The following is a 21,925-nucleotide window of genomic DNA, read 5'->3' on the forward strand; positions in this document are numbered from 1 at the left end:
ATGCCTGTGATGGCAGTGTGTTGTACACAGGTATATATCGCCCTTGTTTTTGTAGATAGAAAGCTATTAAAGTTTAAAAAAAATGGATTTCAGATGGGATTAAAGCAGTAGGCATCACATGGCGAGTCCAAATTCTTTGGAGGACAGCCCCACCCTGAGATGAGGAAGGCTATGAGAGGCTAGATGGCGTACTCCAACTAGATTACATCTAGATGTGCCTACCACTCATCTAACTCTAGTGGGGTACGAAACATGTATCCTAACTGCACTCAGGCCATTAGTACACGATGATAACATAACAGCATGCATGGTGAATTAAACAACACTGGCCCACAAGACTGAAAAAGGCTTTAGGGGAGAAAAGTACTAGTGTAGGTGTCATGAGACAAGCTGAATTCGTTTTTAATGAGGAGCAGCATTCAGAAGAAAAAGATTTATTATCCAGAATAAGCAGACTAGAGAGATTCTCTTCCAGGAAGAAGGCAAAGGATGAGAGTTAGCCCTTTTACGAATTAGATCAGGCAGACACAACAAATAATACTGGATGATGCTAGGATCCAGCATGGAGAAGTGCTTGAACTCTAACCCAACAGGACCACTTGACTGTTTTAATACAGATGGAGGCTGAAATGGTCGTGGGGCAATAGCCCTCCACCCAGCTGCTGAGGTTCAAGGGACAGACCTATGGAAATCTTATGGACCTCCAAGCCTACGGAAGGTCTCTGGGGATCCTTGTAACCTGTGTCAATGTAATATGACTACCATTGCCCCAGGAATAGATTGGAATGAGATATATCCTGTAGTATAGTTAGCAGAGACAGGAACCTATCCCTGAATACCAACTGTGTCCTCTGAGTAAAAGGGAGGTGGATCTTGCTATATCACAGAATACAAAGCAGCATATGATCCCATACAAAGGAAATCAGTCCCAGTCCCATGAATTGAAATAGGATGATTAGTTTTGTCCCCAAATGACTTGGAACTCAGAAATGACTGAGTTATGGCAAATTGTAATGATGCCTGTCTAGAATAATATCTGGTATATGGGCAAAAGCTGATTCCGTTGACAAGGGCTAGCAAATACTTCTGTAACTCTTACTGACTTGGAATGAATTGCACCCTGACCATACTGTGATATGGTGCAACACTGGCACTATCAGTAAGATAGTGTCACTATTGGTAAGATTACAACTGCCTTATGTAAGTAACTCATGTAATAGTACTGATATATATTGATGATCAAATGTATTGGGAGACTGAGTTAAAGCCTCTTCAGGATGGAAGACTGATGAAGAATGACTAGCTTGAAGAAAAACTGGATTTAGCTTGCCATCAGCTAATTTCTATGCTAAATGTTGTACAGGTTTATTATAAGGTACAAACAGTAAATCAAGAAGATAAATGAGTAATCAAATTAGTACAAAAGTACGATGGATTTATAGGATAGATTAGTTGTTTCTTAAAATCCACCCTTACCCCATGATGGCTCCTCCAAATGTTAGGAATAGTCATACTGATACTACTCCTCTACCTAGTATGTGCTCTGTTAAATACCACACTGAATGTGGATGCCCAGACATAGATGACCATTTTGCTGTAAGAGACCCTAGGCCAAGGGCCAGGGGGATGGACTATGCAGTAGTGGTTAATTCAGTAGGGCCTGGGCTGCCCAAACCCTGTACATTCCAAATGTCTTCAGTACTTGACCAGTTCCTGGGAGATAATCTCTGAGATCTTGGAATATCTTGTCTGAGAAGAGTGTCTTTGTATATCTGAGATCTTGGTTCATGCCAGATCATTTATGCTAACAATGTGATTCATGTGAAAGCCTGTTTTTGTATGCTTGGAGCTTTAGGCTACACTGTATTAGTTTGACTCTCAGGAGCTGGAGACTGAGTAGCTAAGGTGAGTCATGTGGACATTCCATGCCTACATGACTGCCCCCTCAACAAAAACCCTGAGCATCAAGCCTCAGGTGAGCTTCCCTGGTTGGCTGTATTTCTTATACGTTTTCACACGTCATTGCTGGGAAAATTAAGTGTTAAGTAGGTAATTCTACTCTGAGACAATAACTGGGGGCTTGCTCCTGGTTTCTCCTGGGCTCTTCCCTATGAACCTCTTTTCTTTGCTGTTTTCAACCTGTATCTTCTGCTATAATAAACTATAACCATGAGTATAACAGCTTTTCTGAATTCTATGAGTTCTTCTAGCGAATCATCCAATATGATCGTGGTCTTAAGGGCCCCCAACACAGTATTTCCCACTTGTTTTTCCACACAAAATGGTAAAGGGCAAATAATTGGGAAAAAAACAGGATTAAAGAAATTTAGAGAGAATAAAGAGATGAATAGCTCATATGTCCTTACTTCTATATAAAGTGCACATTTGTGAACTTCCTGGCAGCCACAGTAAAAAGGGGAAGCATGATCAGCTACATGATTTAAATTCTCTGTACAGAGAAAACAAATCAGTTCCTAAGAAAGTAAAGATTCCAGGAACTTAGGCCTGTGAAATTTTATTGTTGGTTCTTTCTAAAGATCAGTGATTTTCAGCTCAGGATTCTCCTAGTAAGACTGTGTTTTGTTAAAAAAGAAAAGTTTCTCACAAAAGCTTACAGGGTAGACGGTAGGCTTTCTGGGTTTTCCGTGGCTTCTTTGCTGTCATCTCTGTGAGTTCATGCCCCAACTCAAGACAGGTTCCTCCTCCTATGGTCTTTCACTAGACAAGTATTCTTATTTTTCTCCCTACAAACATAATCAATACATGGAGCAAAAAATGTAAGCAATATAAATAGGTAAACATTGAGAAAGGAAAAGCCTCTGAAAATGAAAATGAAAATCCCCCATAATATACTGCCTTACCCCCAACCCAGCATAACCACAGTTATCTGGTCTGAATAAAATCTAGCCAGATTTGTTTAATACACATACAATATACATACATAATATGTGTTTTAAGCCACAATGCTTGTGGTAGCTTGTCACAGTAGCAATAGAAAACGCATACACCAACTACTTCTTTACTGTATTAATTTGGAAACTGTATAGTCTTTCCATTATCTTAGTGGTTACCCTATAAATTTTAACATTTATTTTTAACTTAGTAAAGTCTAAACTTAGTCAATATATGTCTTATTAGGTGTCACCTCCACCTATTATTTCTATCTTGCTCATATCCCCATGACTTATCATTCTGGATTCTTATAGTTAGTGTTCATCTAGATTTACCCACATATTTATCATTTTTTTGCTCATCATTCTGGCATCTCTGACTGTTCACTTGGGAACAGTTTCTTTCTGTTTGAGATATATCTTTTAGAATTTCCTTTAGTGAGGGCAAGTTCCCTAAATGTTGATCTGTTTGAAAGTGTCTTTATTTTCACCTTGCCCTTGAAAGATTTTTATAAATATATAATTGGGTATATAATCGCATATTGAAAGTTGTTTTCCTTCTACATATTGAAGATATAAATCCACTGTCTTCTGACTTTTATTGATGCTCTTGAGAAGTCACTTTAGAGTCTAATTGTCACTGTAGACTGATCTCTTATCAATTTTGGAAAACTCTCAGCTACTATCTTTTTAGGAACGGATTTTTAGGGGGGAGGTAATTATATTTACTTATTTATTTTTTAGAGGAGGTACTGGGGATTGAACTCAGGACCTCATGCATGCTAAGCATGCGCTCTACCACTTGAGCTACACCCTCCCTCCCAGCTATTACCTTTTTAAATACTGCCATTGTTCCATTTTCTCTGTCACCTTCTACTAGAATTCTGCTTAAGATGTATGCTAGACCTGCTTATTCTATCACCCTACCTTTTAACCTCTTTGGAATTTCCATGGCCTTGGCTTTTGGCTCTACATTCTCAATTATCTCTCAGATTAGTCTTCTAGTCTATGAATTCTATCTTAAGCCAAGTCTCATCTTCTGTTAAACTCACTTATTAAGTATTTATTAACAATTTTTATATTTTTCATTCCTAGAAGTTCTGATAGAGTCTTTTTAAAATCTGCTTTGTCATTTTAGATTCTCCTGCTCTTTACTTATATGTTCCATTCCTCTGTTATGGCTTGAATTGTTTCCCCTCAAAATTTGTATGTTGAAGTCCTAACCCCCAGTACCTCAGAACGTGATATTATTTGGAGATAGGGGCTTTACAGAAGTAAGCAAGTTACATAAGATCACTAGGTTGAGCCTAATCCAATATGACTAGTGTCTTTATAAAAACAGGAAATTTGGACACAGAAACATGCAGAGAGGGAAGATAATGTGAAGGACACAGAGAGTAGATAGCCATCTACAAGCCAAGGAGAGAGGTCTGGAAAGATCCTTTCCTGACAGTCCTTCAGAAGGAACCAATCTTGCAAACAACTTGATTTTGGACTTCCAGCCTCCAGAACTGTGAAACAATAAATTTCTTTTGTTTAATCCACCCAGTCTGTGGTACTTTCTTACGGCGGCCCTAGTAAACTAATATACCTTCTTTTGTTACTATAATTATATAGTTATTTTATAGTCTATGTCTGATCATATTAATATAGGAAATGTTATGGGTTTGATTCTGTTTGTTGCTTCTTATGGCTCTTGGTAGTAGTGTCTTGTTTGCTTGTGTGTTCTGTGATTTTTTTCCACTATTAGCTCTTACATCTTGGAATTTTATTTGTGGGTCAAAAGGTGGCTTACACCAGAGTGGATTTATATTCACTTCTTTCAGGCACCTGGGTCGCAAGAATCTGGGACCATTTAAGGTAAATCCTTGAGGTATTTTTGAAACACACTGGAGATGTGATTTCAGGCTGCATGATGGCAGGTATGCCTCTGCCTTAGGGCCTCTACACTTCCTATTCCCTCTGCCTGGCATACTGTTCTTCAAACACACTTTCATTTTCTTCATCTCTGCTTAAATGGCACCCTATCATTGAGGCCTTCCCTACTCACCCTACATCCCACAGGCCACTCTTTGTTTCCTTACCCTGCCTTATTTTATCTACAGCACGTAAGCATTTATCAACAGAGGAGATAGCTGTATAACTATATTTATATATACAATATGATATGTTATATATAGCATCATATATAACATTTTATACATTATATATATCATATTCTATCTATCTCTTATCCTCCAGTGACAAGTACCTAAGTGTTGTGGGTGAAAGTAAAGCAACAAAACAGACAAAAAAGTCCCTGCCTTCATGGAGAGATGGATAACAAAAAGTTACATATATTGCATTAATGTTTTTTATTTTATTTTTATTATAATCAAAATACCTAAATAATACATAGTAGTATTATATATAATGTATACTTTTTTAGTATCCATCACTCCATGAAGGCAGGGATTTTTTGTCTGCTTTATTCACTGCAGAATCCTCAAAATTGTGCCTGCCATGTACTATTTGTTGAATAAAGATTTGCTGAATATGAAGAATTGTCTATCCACACTCTGGGACATTTTTAGGAAATTCTCCACTCTTGCTGTGTCACTGACTCCACAGGAGGCCAGACTCCAGAAGCTTGACTACAGCAACCTCAGCAAACATGGACACTCCACTATTGCCTACTCTTCACTTCAAGTGCATCTGTCAAACTCAAGTTATTCACACTGCAGTTTTAAGAACATGTCCTACTCAAGGTGAGCAAAGACTGCTGACATAAACCTGGGAGCAAAAAGTCTTCACTCTTATTGTAAGAATGAAGTAGAAACAAAACCACCTCTGCTCAATGGACAGTAAAGGGAATTACTTATCTTAAATCATGGTATTAAGTGGAAAGGTAAGGAAAAAAGTCCTCTGAATATTTATAGCCACAGGCCTGCCATCATGTTTCTTTTCAGCCTCAAATCCATCTCCCAAGTATTACAGATTATCAACATTATGGATATCAGGATTATGCTATCTTCCTGAAAACCCTTTGGAAGCACCCTGTCTTTGCTATGCTCTGAGACACAAGTAATACATCCAAGACAGTACAAGGCAGTCAGGGCCCCATAATGAGATATTAAAAGACATAAAAGCAATGAAAACAGGATGCACAACAGGAAATATGCTAGGATACCTAAGACTAATTAGATATGTCATACTTACAAGCAAAATTGGGCTAAACAGTAGGATCTACCTATCAAAAAATAGAATACAGTCAGATTGGACCACAAATGGCTAAGACTCTTCTCAGATTAATACATAGCCCAAAATATACCTATAAATAAAACAGGAATTGTTAGATTAATTGATTTACACATTCAACTAAAGAAGTTAGAAAGAGAAAAAATAGAAAAGTGGATGGAAGGATTTTAATGAAATAAAAGCACAAATGAATGAATCAGAAAACAGAAAAATGATATAAAGGCAAGAAATGGTCTTAGGTTGGGGCATAAAATAAATAATACATTAGCTTTAGTTTATCTAATTGAGGGAAAAGAAATCACAAACACACTCTATGAGAATAATACTGAAGAAATAACTACGTATATAGAGAAAATTAAGTGAATCGTAAGAGAATACCTATTCAAAATTTCACAAATAAATTAAGAAACTTGAGGAAATTGATGATTTTTATGAAAATTACAATGTAAATAAATATATAATCTAAACAAAGAAAACATGAGGGAAGAAATAGAGAAGGATGACAAAGAGATATTCTTCAAATAATGCACCATGCCCAAATATATCCATAAGAGAATTCTACAAAATCTTTAAGGACCAAACAACATCAAAGCAGTGTTAATTGTTCCAGATATGTTTATTCTGTGTAGGGGATAAGATACTTTGAGGGTGAGCAAATCCATTCCTTATTTACAGTATTGAAAACACTCTGAGGGAGGGAACCTTAACTGAAAGACACCTGCACCTCAATGTTCATAGTAGCACTATTTACAATAGCCAAGAAATGGAAACAACCTAAATGTCCAACAGATGACTGGATAAAGAAGTTGTGGTATATTTATACAATGGACTACTCAGCCATAAAAATGAAAACATAACGCCATTTGCAGCAATATGGATGTCCCTGGAGAATGTCATTCTAAGTGAAACCAGAAAGAGAAAGAAAAATACCGTATGATATCACTAATATGTGGAATCTAAAAACAAAAAGACAAAGGAACTTATATATAGAACAGAAACAGACTCACAGACATAGAATACAGATTTGTGGTTGCCAGGGGGAAGAGGGTGGGAAGGGATAAACTGGGAGTTCGAGATTTGCAGATACTGACTGGTATATGTGGACTAGATAAACAAGTTTATACTGTATAGCACAGGGAAATATATTCAATGTCTTGTAGTAGCTTACAGTGAGAAAGAATATGAAAATGAATATAAGTATATTCATGTACGACTGAAGAATTGTGCTGTACACCAGAAATTGTCACAGCATCACAAACTGATTATACCTCAATTTAAAAAAAAAAGATGATCAAGACTGGAAAAAAAAAACCAGAACACTCTGAAGGCCTGACCAGACTATTCTGTGGAGGCATAATCAGATATACTTGGGAGCATATGAGTCTCTTCTACAGTTAAGAAGGTGCCACATTTTTCATGTCCAACATACCCATAGGATTTCTGTTCAGTGTGAGTTTTCCCATGCATAATGAGGTCTGATTTCTGAGGCGGGGGGGACCTTCCTACAATCAGTACGTGTATAAGGTTCCTCACCTATGTGGATTCTGATGTCCAGTGAGGTGTATATGCTGGCAGAAGACCTTCCCACAGTCACTGCATTTGGAGGGTTTCTCCTCCATGTGTGTTCTCTGATATGTGATCATCTGTGATTTCCAGGAAAAGCTTATCCCATAATCAGCAGATTCAGGTTCTCCTTAGTATGGGTTCTCTGATGTACAACTAGGGGAGACTTCTCACAGAAGGCCTTCCCACATTCATTACATTCATAAGGTTTCTCTCCAGTATGAGCTCTCTGATGGATAGTGAGATGTGACTTCAGGGAAAAGGCCTTTCCACACTCAGTACACTCGTAGGGTTTCTCCTCTGTATGAATTCTCTGATGAATAATGAGGGGTGATATCTGGGAGAAAGTTTTGCCACATTCACTACACTCATTTGGTTTCTGCCCCGTATGAATTCTCTGGCGTATAAGAAGAGGTGATTTCTGAGAGAACGCTTTCCCACATTCTGTACATATATAAGGTTTCTCTCCTGAATGAATTCTTTGATGTCCTATGAGGTGGGACTGCTGGCAAAAGGTTTTGCCACACTCACTACACTTACAGGGTTTCTCTCCAGTATGCGTTCTCTGATGGATGATGAGTTGTGTTTTCCGAGGGAAGGTCTTCTTACATTCAGTACACTCATAGGGTTTCTCCCCAGTATGAGTCATCTGGTGTATAAAAAGGTGAGACTTCTCACCGAAGGCTTTTCCACATTCACTGCATTCAAAGAGCTTCTCTCTAGTATGAACCTGCTGATGTATAATGAGATGTGACGTTTGGGAGAAGGCTTTTTGACACTCAAAACATTCATAAGGTTTCTCTCTAGTGTGGACTCTCTGATGAACAATGAAGGGTGACTTCTGGGAGAAAGATCTTCCATACTCGGTACATTCATAGGGTTTTTCCCCAGTATGAATCCTCTGATGCACAATGAGGTGTGATTTCTCACTGAAGGCTTTTCCACAATCTCCACCTACATACGGTATCTCTCCAAAATGAATTCTTTGATGTATAATGAGCTGTGACTTCTTAATAAAGCTCTTCCCACACACACTGCAAACATGGGCTTCTCCCTAGCTTGAACTTTCTTATACTGAATATGGGCTTGCTTACGATTGAGAACTTTTTCACACTGACTATGTCCATGGGATTTCATTCCAATGTGAATTTTCTCAGGCACAGAACAAGAAGCACTATAGTTAGGTGGTCTCCCACATCCAAATCTCTCAGTGTGGCTCTTTCTTGAATAGCTCCTATTACAAGTCAGTGAATCTAAATTAGATTTCAAGCTCTTTTCACATGGATCAAAAGTGATGGAGTTCTGTACATGAAAGATCAAGATCTATACATCCACTGAATATTCTCCCAAATGTATTTCATTTAGGGCCTCTCTTCTTGTAATTGTTTCACAGCTGATGACAGTGAACTGCCTTAAAACTCTGTCTTGGTTTCCTTGATATTTATCCATCTGACCAACAGTATGCCAGACTTTAAAGAGAGAGTACAGTGAACTATTCTTTAGGGTTCTTTCCAATGTCTCCCTTTGAAATGAAAGTTCTCCAGAAATGATCTGCTGGGAAGAGTCAGGGCTTTCCTCTCTGTCTGAAAGAAGGAGGGAAAAAAGCTAAGATCAAATAGACACCAAAAAGAAAACAGCAATGGACAGAAGTTCTAAAAAGGTGGCTGATGTAAGATGGATGTTAAAAAAGGAGGCTTTATGAATTTTAAAGAAGAAAGGAGGCCACTCATGTCAGGAAGAAGAAAACACCTTCTCAACCATCTCCCCAGTTCTCACTTACCTGAGTAGATCCACCTTGACAACTCACTCTCTATGATCCACTTGTCTTCTCCATGTTCCAGCTTGGAGATTATATCTGGTTTTATATCTGAACACCCTGTTAAGGGAAAATTACAATGGCCTTGGCCTTGGCAGCTGAGAAATTCATGAGGAGAAGAAGAAATTTCAGGGAACTCCCAGGAAAAATTAATCTTTAACTCACAAAAATGAATTCCAGATAAAACAAAAATATAAACATAAAAAACTGAAACTGTAGAAGAAAGCATCCTTTTAATGGAAAATCACAAAGGTCATGGTCTTGACAGCACTGAAAGATAAAGAGGATTTGATTCATTGTTATGGAGAATTTGCCCTTACCCACAGAGACTAGGTGGCTGCAGATCTCCAGCATCACATCCCTGTGTAGGGTCTTCTGAGCAAGGTCCAGCTGCTGCCACTCTTCTTGGGTGAAGTCCACAGCCACATCCTCAAATGTCACTGGTTCTTATAACAGCATATTCCTGTACAATCTGCTCCTTCTGATCATTTTTACCACAGCAATACCTGTAGGAAGCCTACTTTGCACTTTGTGTAGCATACTTAATGAGAAAAACAATGTAAAATCCTGCCATTAGCAAGAATAGCTAGTGGAACAGACTAGAGAGTCTAAAAATAGATGCAAACAGAAGTGGGAAATTTAATGCATAATACAGGTGGCATTTTAAATGTGTCAAAGAGACAGATTACTCAAAACTGGGAAGTTTTCAGAAAGAAATGCAGAGTTGGATTCCCTATTCCACACCATACACAAAAATAAATTTTAGATCTAACAAAAATTTAAACAAAGAAAAAGAGAAGCCATAAAACAAAGAGAGAATAAATTTTTAAAAATAATTTTAGAGTGGAGAAGACTCTTCTATCAAATCATGCTACAAAACCCAGATGCCACAAAAGGACACTCTGATAAATTTGACTACTTTATGTAATATATGGTGAAATATACCATAAACAAACTCAAAGGACAAGCAATGAACTGGAGAGAAGATATATACACAACACATATGATGGACAAAGTGCTAATGTACTTAATAGATAGAGCTCCTACAAAGCAAAAGGAAAGAGATCAACAACTTAACCTCTCAAAAAATAATCATAGGACATGACCATCAATTCACAGGAAAGGAAAGGCAAATGGATTCTAAACATATGAAATGATGCTCAACTTCACTGACATGAAGAGCAATGCAAAGTAAACCAAGACACCATGTTTCCTTTATATATTATCAAAGATTAGCGTTTCTTAAGTCACCGAGTTGGTGAAGATGTCAAGCACACTCAAATGGTGGGTATACACTGGTACAATATATTTTAAGAGCAATTAATTGGGCAATATGCACCAAAATTTTAAATGTACATATCTCTGACTAGCAATTCCATTTCTGGAAATTATTCTACATAAATACATATATATGTGAGCAAATCAGCAAATACGAAGATACTTCACTACAGTACTGTTTATAATAGCAAAAGAATGAAAACAGCCTCATGGGGGATTAGATGAATATCAACTATGCTTCAATCCCTACAAGGAAATACCATACACAACCATTAAAAGCAACAAAGAAGCTCTAAGTAGATTGATAGGTAACAAGTTGCTATATTGCTAAGTAAAAAAAGCATCCTTCTACTCAGAAAGCAATTATTGAGCACCTGCTAAATACCAGACACTGTTCTAGGGACTGAGGACACAGAAGGAAAGAAACCCAGCCAAAATACCTTCCCTCAAGGATCTTATATTCTAGTGAGGGGAGACACACAGCAAGCTTGAGAGACAAAACATCACCTAATCAAAAGGAAAAACAAAGGTTTTAATGTGTACTTCAAAATTCATATTACTCATACACAGAAAGCCGTTAAAAAGCAGTAAGCAAAAGACAAAGAAAGAAAGGAGAGACTTACAGAGAAATACAAAATGGCTAATAAAGGTGGGGAGGGTATAGCTCAGTGGTAGAGTACATGCTTAGCATGCATGAGGTCCTGGGTTCAATCCCCAGTACCTCCATTTAAAAATGGCAAATAAATATGTGAAAAGATGCTGGTGCTCATTTAACCATTAAAGAAAAGTAAATTAAAATAAGAGAGAATATGCCACTGTAAAAATAGCAAGAATGAAAAACACTGATTTTATCTGGTAGTTGGGAAAATACTGGGACAAGGGCTTCCTTGTAAATGATTTGTGGCCACGTGTGGAAGCTAATTACACAACATCAAATTACAATTTGAGAAATACTCTTTAGATTTTACACATGTTTGCTCTCTGACCTAAGACACCCACATCTAAGAATTTGGCCTACATAAATATTTGACAAATATACAAAGATGTATTATAGTTCTTCCCTTATTTATGACTTCACTGCTTTAGAGTCCTTGGCTAGACTATGTACTAGCTATGCCTCAGTTTCCTCATCTGAAAAAGGAGGATAATAATAGTACCTATTACAAAGCGTTCCTGGGTAAATCAGATGAGTTAATTATCTTAGAATTTATTATAATGGTGCATGGTACACAGTAAGCACTTAAGAAACAGTAGCTGTGATTCTTATTATTATTCTTATTATTATACTATTATATATCAAAGAAAAATTAGAAACAATAAAAAGGCCCATTAACAAGGGGCTGGTATACTGCAAACATTAAAAGGATAATAAAAGAGTACTACGACCAATTTTATGACAAGAAATTTGACAGTGCAGATCAGGGGACAGTAAAGTATGGCCTACAAGCCAAATGTGGCCCACAAGCTAAGAATGGGTTTTATTATTTTTTTTAGGGGTGGTATTTAGGTTTCTTTGTTTATTTATTTTAATGACGATACTGGGGGTTGAACCCAGGACCTTGTGCATTCTAGGCATGCGCTCTACCACTAAGCTATACCCACCCTGATTTTTACACTTTTAATGGTTGGGGGGAAAAGCCAAAAGAACATTTTATGATGTGAAAATTACATAGAATTCAACTTTCAGTGTCCATAAATAAATATTATTGGTTCATAGCCATGCTCATTGATTTACATATTATCTACAGCTGCTTTCAACCTACAATAGCAGATTTGAGTAGCTGCAACTGAGACCATATGGCTCACAAAACCTAAAATATTTCTATCTAGTCATCTACAGAAAAAGCTTGCTGGCCCCTAATTTAGACAAACTGGACAAATCACTTGAAAATCACCATTTACCAAACTTGACATAAAAAGAAATAATCTAAATGATACTATATCTTTGAAATAAACTGAATTCATAAATTAAAACCTACCCACAAAGAAAACTCCACACCCTGATAACTTCCCTAGGGAATTCTTCCAAACATTTAAGAAAGAAATAATACCAGTCTCCCCAAACTTTTCCAGATAATACTTCCTAAATCGTTATGTGAGGCCAACATAATTGTGATGTCAAAACATGACAAGAATAATACAAGAAAGGAAAATTACATGCCCATGTCTCATGAACACAGTAGTAAAAATCCTAAACAAAATAACAAGGAACTGGCAAGGTGACGAGGATGGTGATAATGGTGATGGTGGTGATGATGATGATGATGATGATGATGATGATGATGATGATATTAGGGGTGTGTGGAGATAAATGACAGACAAAACAACACTGGCCACCAATTAATATTTGCAACTGGCTGATAAGCACAAAGGGCTTCAGTAAAATCTATTTTTGTATACATTTTAAAACTGAAATTTCTATAATAAAATGTATTAAAACTACATTTATTGATATATTTTATCAACAGGTAAAAAAAGAATCTTGCAGAACAGAAGATGCAGTGTGTATATTTTGTGTGTACGGTAAAGAAAAATACATGATTATAACAAGATCACTCACACGTATTTATACATACACACCTACACACATAGATGAGGTTAAAAGTATAATGAAAAGAATATGGAAGGATCATTTCCAAATTACATACTAGTTTATGTAATTTGGGAAGGAGGTAGAAGTTAGATTACAGAGATATTTCACTTTCTAATTTTTACTTTGCTATACTGTTTACAATCTTTGCCCCCACATATATGTTACCCTTACAAGGATTAAAAAAGTAATAAAGACCGAAAATGGAAGAGCAGAGATGGCCTTGAGTTAGAGCATGACTCCACAAACTCTGAGACGGCAAAGGAGCCATGGAAAACCAACAAACCGCTCATGCTCCAAGACACTGCACATGCTCCACGCCAGAAATTTTAAACTAAAAACAGCCTCTTTGGAACAACTATTGATGATGCCACACTGACCTGAAAACAACTGGCCCTTAGGAAAACAACAATAAAATTTCTTAGGCAAGAGGCCCAGAAATCTGAGGAGCTGGACTTATGAACTGATTTCTCTTGATGGAGAATGCAAATCATCTTACTGATCATGTTTGCCCTTTTCACTGTGGCTGCCAGGAAGCTCACAGATAAAATGTTTACCTCAGTTTATATGACGCAAGGCCAGATGATCTGTGTGTCTTCCCAGCAATTTTACCTATATCTTGATCTTCTATTCTCTCTAAATTTCTCTAGTTCTTACTTTCAACTAATTGCCCTATCCCATTTTGTTGTGGGAAGAACCAGGTGGGAAACAAATGCAAATTACCTGGGACTCAATCATTTTCTTTTTTGATTTGGAAAGGAATTGTGGTGGAGTGGGGTACAGAGTCTTCAGAGACCAAGTTGGATTATCCAGTCTTCAGTGGCTGGATGTGAAATATGCTGCTTGTTCATTCATTGATAACTTGTGGTTCTCATCTGACTAGTAATTCCATTACTAGAACTTTATCCTAAGGTAATAATCATGGATGTGTGCACAGATTTAACTGTAGAAACCTTCATCACAAATTTGTCTTTAACACCATAATATTGAAAATAACCTAAATGCCCAATCACTGAGGACTGAGAAAATAAGTTATGGACCCTCCAAAGGATGGAAAGGAAGCGACCACTAAAAGCAATACTATAGATGATTAAGAGGCTCAAAAGACACAGAAACCAAAACCTTGTCTAGAATCATAATTTGAACAGACGAAAAAAAATTCTTTGAGATAATCATTAGAGTTTGAGCCCTGACTAGATATTCAATATTAAGGAATTTAACCATTGATGATCTGAAGATATTATTGTTAATTATTTTACTTTGAATAATGGTATGGCCTTTAAGTCTTTATCTTTTACAGCTGTATAATGGAATATTTATGAATAAAACAACGTATCTGAGATTTGTTTCAAAATAATAAAGGACTACATATATAAAAACTTATTAAGCTATATATTTAATATTTGTGTATTTTCATTTGACTGTCCTTTATGATTGGATTACTAAATTCTGTTGGTTCTTATTTTGTGGTTGGCTTTATTCCTTTGATAATTATGTAAGTTTAAAAAGCTAAAGCTCTAAACTGTTCTTAGAAACAATGAACAGTAAACATATGTAAATTTTAAAATGGTTTTATCCCTCAATGAGTTGCTCTTCCTAGAATAAACTTTGTTTACCCCCTCAATTATTCTTACTGGCTGTGATCCAATCAAATTTCATTTATGGACAGTATAATTTGAATTTTGTATCATTTTCACGTATCACAAAATATTATTTTTTGATTTTTTCCAACCATTAAAAAAATGTGAAAAACATTCTTAGCTTATGGTTGTATAAAAACAGCAAAAAAAAAAAAAACAAAAACAAAAAACAGCAGCAGGCCCAATCTGGCCCACTGCCTGCAGTTTTCCATCCCCTGGTTTAGATGAAACAATGAGTTCCATGACCATGACAATGACCATGAGTTGATGACTGATGAGACTGGGTGATATGCATAATGGGGGTTCATTATACAGTTCCTTCTATTTTTGTTAATTTTTTAAAATTTCCATAGAGTAAACTAAGTAGTACTGTGGAAATAAAGTTAATGGCATGGAGATAGCTATGAAATGAAGGAATGGCAGGCCACAAGAGCATGCTCCCAACTGTTTAATAAACAAACATCCGAAAGGGGTAGGATATAGCTCTGGTGGTAGAGTGCATGCCCAACATGCAGGAAGTCCTGGGTTAAAATAAAAATTAAAAGAAAAAAGAAAAAGAAATAAATAAATAGACAGATAGATAAATAAATAAATAGGGGGAGGGTATAGCTCAGTGGCAGAGCACATGCTTATTAGCGTGCACAAGGTCCTGGGTTCAATCTCCGGCACCTCCACTAAAAAAATTTTTTTAATTAAAAATATGTAGATAAACCTAATTTCCTCCTCCCAAAATAAATAAATAAATAAATCTAACTGCCTCCCCTCCCCGCAAGAAGAAAACCAAAAATTAAAAAAAAAAAAAAAACAGACATCTGGCCCCCAGATATTACAATGGTTTGGGGCCCGCCAAGGCTCAACTCTATCTGATGCAATCTTATTGCTTGGTATTTAATTTCTTTCATTGGATTTCCTTGGATATCACATGAGTAGCTCTGACGCTGAGTTTCATGGATGATCCATGAAATAAATACAAGATCAGTACTACAAAACCATGGTGAATAGATAATAATCAGGTATTAACTCATTTAATTATCATCCTAACCCTCACAGGATAGGCCCTAGTATCCTCATTTCTTAGACAGGACACTGAGGCCTGGACAGGGACAGTGACTTGCCTGAGATCACACAGCCAGGGATTAGAGGGTGAGGTGGTGAGAAAACAAAAAGCAGAGAACTCCTCGCTAGCTGATGTGGTACCACAGTTTTCAGAGATGTAACTCTTAGTCAGCTTCTGGAGGCCCTAAAAAATTAATCTTCCTCCTAAATTACAGAGAACATTGTCTGGCTTTTAACTCAGGAATAGCAAAACATTAAACTTACACTGCACTTTATAGTTTAAAATTAACTTAAAATCTTAATATTCAGAGCCATGAAACCAAGAATTAAGGAGATAGTTGCAAAACACATGTCACTAATAAATGTTATCAGAACATACGAAAACAATCCCTACAAATTAATAAGGAAAAGGTAGACAAGGTAATGGAAAAATGAGCAAAGTATCTGAACAGGCACCTCACAAAAGAGGCTCTCCGAGTGATCAGTACATAAATGAAAAGGTAGTCATCAGGGAAATATAAATTAAAACCTCAATATCTGACTCCTCCAGTGAAATGCTGAAACCACAAGGGCGGGGATTTTTGTTTATTCACGGATGTATGATTGACAGCAGAGAATCCCAACATGACCCTACACATTCCCATTCCTGTCCCAGTGGACCCTCATCACTCACCCTATAGATCCCCTATTGTTCACCCCACACAACCCATCATTCACTCAACAGGCCCTCCATCACTCACCCCAAACCTCTTTTGCTGCGGAAAAGTGTGTTACAGCTCCGTGTTACAACTCAGTTGTTGACAGCAACCTGGATCGAGTAGGAGACCAAGCAACACTCGGAGACTTAGAAAACTCAAGTTTACTACGCCAGCCAGCTCAATAGAGCTCACCAAAAGAGTTAACCCTTGAAGCTGTAGACCCCGTCAGTAAGTTTACACAGGCTTGTTATAGGCTGCCAGTTTTACACTTTGCAACATCATATGCAAATAAAGTATAACAGAAGTTGACCAACCAGGAACAAGCTTTGTAGAAATAGCCCAATCAGGAGTGAGCTTCATGCAAATGAAGTACTACAAATGGACCAATCAGAAGTGAGAGTAATAACCAATCAGGAGTGAGAGTAAGAACCAACCAGAAGTGAGAGTAATAACCAATCAGGAGTGAAGGAAATAGCCAATCAGGAGTGAGAGTAATAACCAATCAGGAGTGAGAGTAATAACCAATCAGAAGTGAGAGTAATAACCAATCAGGAGTGAAGGAAATAGCCAATCAGAAGTGAGCTCAGGGAACCAATAGAATTCTAGGTGTAAGTAAGCCGCTTTAGAGGCAAAAAGTGAGATAAGAGTCTCTGGGCCAGGGAACCGGACGGTGCTGGGAGGAGAGCAGCGGCCCTGCCTAGGGGTCCTGCTGGTCTTTTTATGGGACTTACCGCCTCACTTTCACTCATCTCATAGACCTTCCCCTTCACTCACCCCCTTGAAATCCCATTATTCACCCTACACACACCATTGCTCACCACACGGATACCCCATCACTCACCCCCATAAACTCGCATACCCCACACACCATTATCTCTGACCCTCCACACTCCCCTATCACTGTTGTCCACATCATCCAGCCCAAAGGACCCCTCACTATTCCTTCCACAGGTCCCTTTCACCGACCACACAGACCCCCCATCACTCAGCCTGGCCCCTCACCCTGGCTCTGTTCTCAGGACCCAAAAGCTCCTTCTCAAACCGGGTTTGGCTTCCCGCTTGCACAAACGGGCTCAACATCCCCCGAAATTCCCTTTTCCCTTCTAGCCCTACTCGGTGAGTCTGCGTGATGCATTGGATTATCTTCCGCACGCTCAGAATCAGCCACGGACCCCCAGCTATGCCAGTATGGCGCCACTCGGTCTGCGCCAGCAACCCAATCACCGGCCAGGAAATGGCTAGTGCTTCTCACTGCTTCTTGAGGCTACCATTCCAGCCAGAGGAAATATGCGTTTTGGAGCCCGGGGAGTCCCCATGATACTTCCTAGGCAGAATGTTCAAAATCGGTGCTTCAAAAGCAGTGTGAGACTGGGAAGCGCCGCGAATGTCCCGGCGGGAGAATGGGTATTCTCGACCATCAGCGAAGGCACAGCCTGAGCAAAGGTGTGGCAACGCGGCCGGTTGCAGGGTTCGGTGGGAACCGGGTGGAGAGAGGGGGAGTACTAAGGCCGGATGGTGGAAGCACCCCCTGAGAGATTGCTCTGCGGAAGCCTTATTTCTAAAGCATCTGGAGAAAGTGGAGAGATCTTTGACATAATAATACATATTCACTTGCAGGCTCAGAACACACTTCCCGCGCACTACTCCCAGAATAGCGTCACCACCCTCCCGCTCTTAGTCGAGTCAGGGCCCGCCCTCTCCTATCACTCACCGCCCTGGCTTCTCTGCGCTCCTGGTCTTCCATTGGCTCCTTCTGTCACTCACAACCTGAACATTCTGCCCGCGTCAATTAAAGTTGGCAGAAGCGGCCTTTTGCAGCCCATTATCAAAGCTAAATGAGTTAGAGTCACATGTTCAACGCAAAGCCTAAGGGGCGCTGGTTTTAGAAAACTTAACAAGGGCTAGATTGGAGTCAGCCTAGAATTGAGATTGAATAGTTGACAAAGGCATAGGTTCCATACCTATACAATAGAGGATTTCTTATGGTAAAGTAGTTACGAGTGACCTAGGATTCAAGACCTCTTCCAAGATGTATGGATGGAGAAAACTTTAAAACCTCGCTTGAAGGTCAAACTAGGAGGGCACTGATGGCGGAATGGTGGCCCAGTTCCAAAATTATTCCCGAGAAGCTTTGAAAATGGTAATGTTAACTTAGACCAAAGTCTGGGACAGACCAGAAAAGCATCAAAAGTGGTATAATTAACAAAAACCCACAATTCATAACCTATTCCAAAGGGGCAATGATGGTGGAAGAGTTAACCAAGACCTGACTTCAAGGTCAGACCAAATCAAATTCCTAATAGAAGCATTAACTGAGGGCTGGGGTTGATGCCCATAGGAGAAGAGGCACTAGCGGCGGAAGAGTTAGCGCAGGTTTGATTTTCCATACACACCAAAAGATCATAGATGGGGAGGATTTAACTGAGGCCTGTAGTCAAGGTACAGACACAAGGGGCAATGATGGGGAAAGAGTTAACAGACTTGAGAAAAGATTCACGCATAAATTGCTCTGATAGTAAGAAAGTGAACAGACCTCCACGTGTAATACACAGACACAAAGGGACGGTTAACTCTCTACCCTCTAAACCCTAGATTCTATACCTAGATCAGAACCCATTAATGATGGACTAGACAACAGCTGCCTGAGTTCAGGGTAAAATCAGAGATTGATTTAGGTTGGAAAAGTTAACAGAGGCCTAGATTGGAAGATATGGATAAGGCATTTTGATGGTGGAATGGCTAACAATGGCTGGGATTTGAGGTCACACAGAGAAGTATGGATGGTGGAGTGTTAACAAGGACATTGTTTGAATATTGACCAGATGGGCATCAATGGTAGAATATTTCAGAGATGTTTGTATTAGTTTCCTATTGCTGCTCTAACAAATTACCTCAAACTAATTGGCTTAAACCAGTACAAGTTTATTACTTTACAGTTCTGGAGGTCAGAAGTCTGAGATGGGTTTCACTGCGCTGAAATAAAGGTATTGGCAGAGCTGTACGCCCTCTGGAGGCTCTAGAAAGAACCCATTTCCTTGCTTTCTCCAGCTTCCTTGGTACATGACCCCTTCTTCCATCTTCAAAGCCAGCAATATGGCATCTTCAAATCTCTTTTTGACCATGCCCTTCTGTTTCCATCATCATACTTCCTTCTCTGACTCCGACCCTCCTCCCTCTCTCTTATGAGGACCCCAGTGATGACATTGGACCCATCTGGATAATTCAGAATAATCTTCCCATCTCAAGATTCTTAGTTTAACCATATCTACCAAGTCCCTATTGCCATGTAAGATAACATATTCACAAGTTCCCAAGGATTGAGACATGAACATCTTTGGGAGACCATTATTTTGTCTTCTATAATGCCCAATTTTGAGGTCAAACCAGAAGGTCAATTGTGGTGGAAGATTTGATTGAAGGATAGGGTATTAATAGGGAAACACTACTGATGGTAGGTCAAGCTTGAATTCAGACCAGATGGGCATCAATGAAGGGCTCAGGCTGTTACATCAGAATTATCTCAAATGCCTGGGTTTGAGATCAGATCAAAGGAAATTGACAGAAATCTCAATAAAGATTCTGGACCAAGGTCACAGGAGCATTGATGATGGAAAGGTTAACAGAGGTTCAGATTTAAGATCTAGAACATAGACACATTGATGATGGAATACAGAGCCCTGGGTTTGAAATTAAAGCTGAGAGTCACTGATGGCTAAAGATTTAACAGATAGCCAGATTCAAAGTCAGAAAAGAGGGCCATTGGTGGTAAAATCTACAACTGTGATCTAGGTTTAATATGTAGATCAGAGCAGGGAACTGATAGTGTTAAGAGGCTTGGATTTGATTCACAGATCAGAGGAGGCATTGATGAAGGAAGAAACAAAGAGAACTCAGGCTTGGTTTTCATGCCAGACTGAATTAATGATGGAATAGTTACTTAACAGAGACTTAAGTTAGACACCCCAACAAGTGGCACATTAGTGGCAGAAGTATTCATAGAAGCTTGTGTAGAGAGAAAATTGAACAGAGAACCAGATGCAAGGTCAGACCTGAGTGGCAGTGAAAGTATAAGCGTTAACAGAGGACCAGGATCAAGGTTCAAATCTGAGGGACATAGATGGTAGAAGTGTGACCCAAGACCCAGATTCAGTGTGGGCAACAGGGACACATAATCTTCAGTGTGGTCCTGACAAAAGCCACAATCACAACACCAATACTTCTGCAAGCCAGGAAGAGAGCTCTCACCAGAAGCCAAACCCTGCCAGAACCTTGATCTTGGACTTTCTGGCCTCCAGAATTGTGAGAAAATAAATTTCTGTTGTTTGAGCCATCCAGTCTGGGGTGTTTTGTTATGGCAGCCCTCACAGACTAATACAAAGCTATGTATATCTTTAAGAATTCCCTCAAATATATGGGGAACTAAGTATGACAGGACCCGTTGGAATCAAGAATTTTCATCAAGTTAAAATTAAAGCCCTTCTCAAGAATTTTTTGACTCAGTGAGTAATGCCTTTCATTCATATTCCTGGGCGTCAGACCCAGAATTTCTGATCCAACAGATCAAAAGTGAGGTCCAATAATCTGCATATTTATTTTAACTTTTTATTTAGAATAATTTCACACTTATGGAAAAAGTTTCAAGTGTAGTAATAGTAATAATACACATAATGGGGTAAAATATTAACACTTGGACATTTGGGTGATCTGGATGAAGGATATATATATTCATTTTTTGTATATATGTATATTTTTCTGAAACATTTGAAAGGAAATGCCTCTAAATACTAGTGTATTTTTCCTAAAAAGCAAATCATTATCTTACATAACTACAGTACAGTAATCATCAAAGTCAGGAAACTAACATCAATACACTATTATCTAATCTGCAAACCTTTTTCAAAATGTGCCAGTAGTCCCAATAATGCCCTTATTGGCAAAAGAAAGCAATTTTTCTTCTGTTCCCAGATCCAGTCCAGGATTGTGTGTTGCATTTACTTGTCACATCTTTCAATCTCTTTTAATCTAAACTTTCTTCATCTTGTATGACATTGACATATTTGTAGAACATAGGCAGGCTGTTTTGTAGACGGTCCTGTGGAGTCATACTGATATCTCTGATTCCTATCCAAGACCTCAGGGTTTATTGTAGCCTTATC

At 38.4% G+C, this 21,925-nt stretch overlaps 1 protein-coding gene and 1 non-coding gene across 2 annotated transcripts; both read right to left on the bottom strand.

Moving 5' to 3' along the window:
- Positions 1-7,547: 7,547 nt before the first annotated feature.
- Positions 7,548-19,910, bottom strand: ZNF630 (zinc finger protein 630). Its single transcript, XM_072956246.1, is given in 7 exon segments — positions 7,548-8,735; positions 8,738-8,984; positions 8,986-9,065; positions 9,068-9,274; positions 9,472-9,567; positions 9,828-9,947; positions 19,889-19,910. Coding segments are annotated over 7 exon segments (1,716 nt in total). The 3' UTR covers positions 7,548-7,791.
- Positions 12,316-12,388, bottom strand: TRNAS-AGA (transfer RNA serine (anticodon AGA)). Its single transcript has one exon. It is a non-coding gene; the product is annotated as a tRNA-Ser (tRNA).
- Positions 19,911-21,925: the final 2,015 nt, after the last annotated feature.

This window comes from Vicugna pacos, chromosome X (genome assembly GCF_048564905.1).
Source record: "Vicugna pacos chromosome X, VicPac4, whole genome shotgun sequence".
Lineage (NCBI taxonomy): Eukaryota > Metazoa > Chordata > Mammalia > Artiodactyla > Camelidae > Vicugna > Vicugna pacos.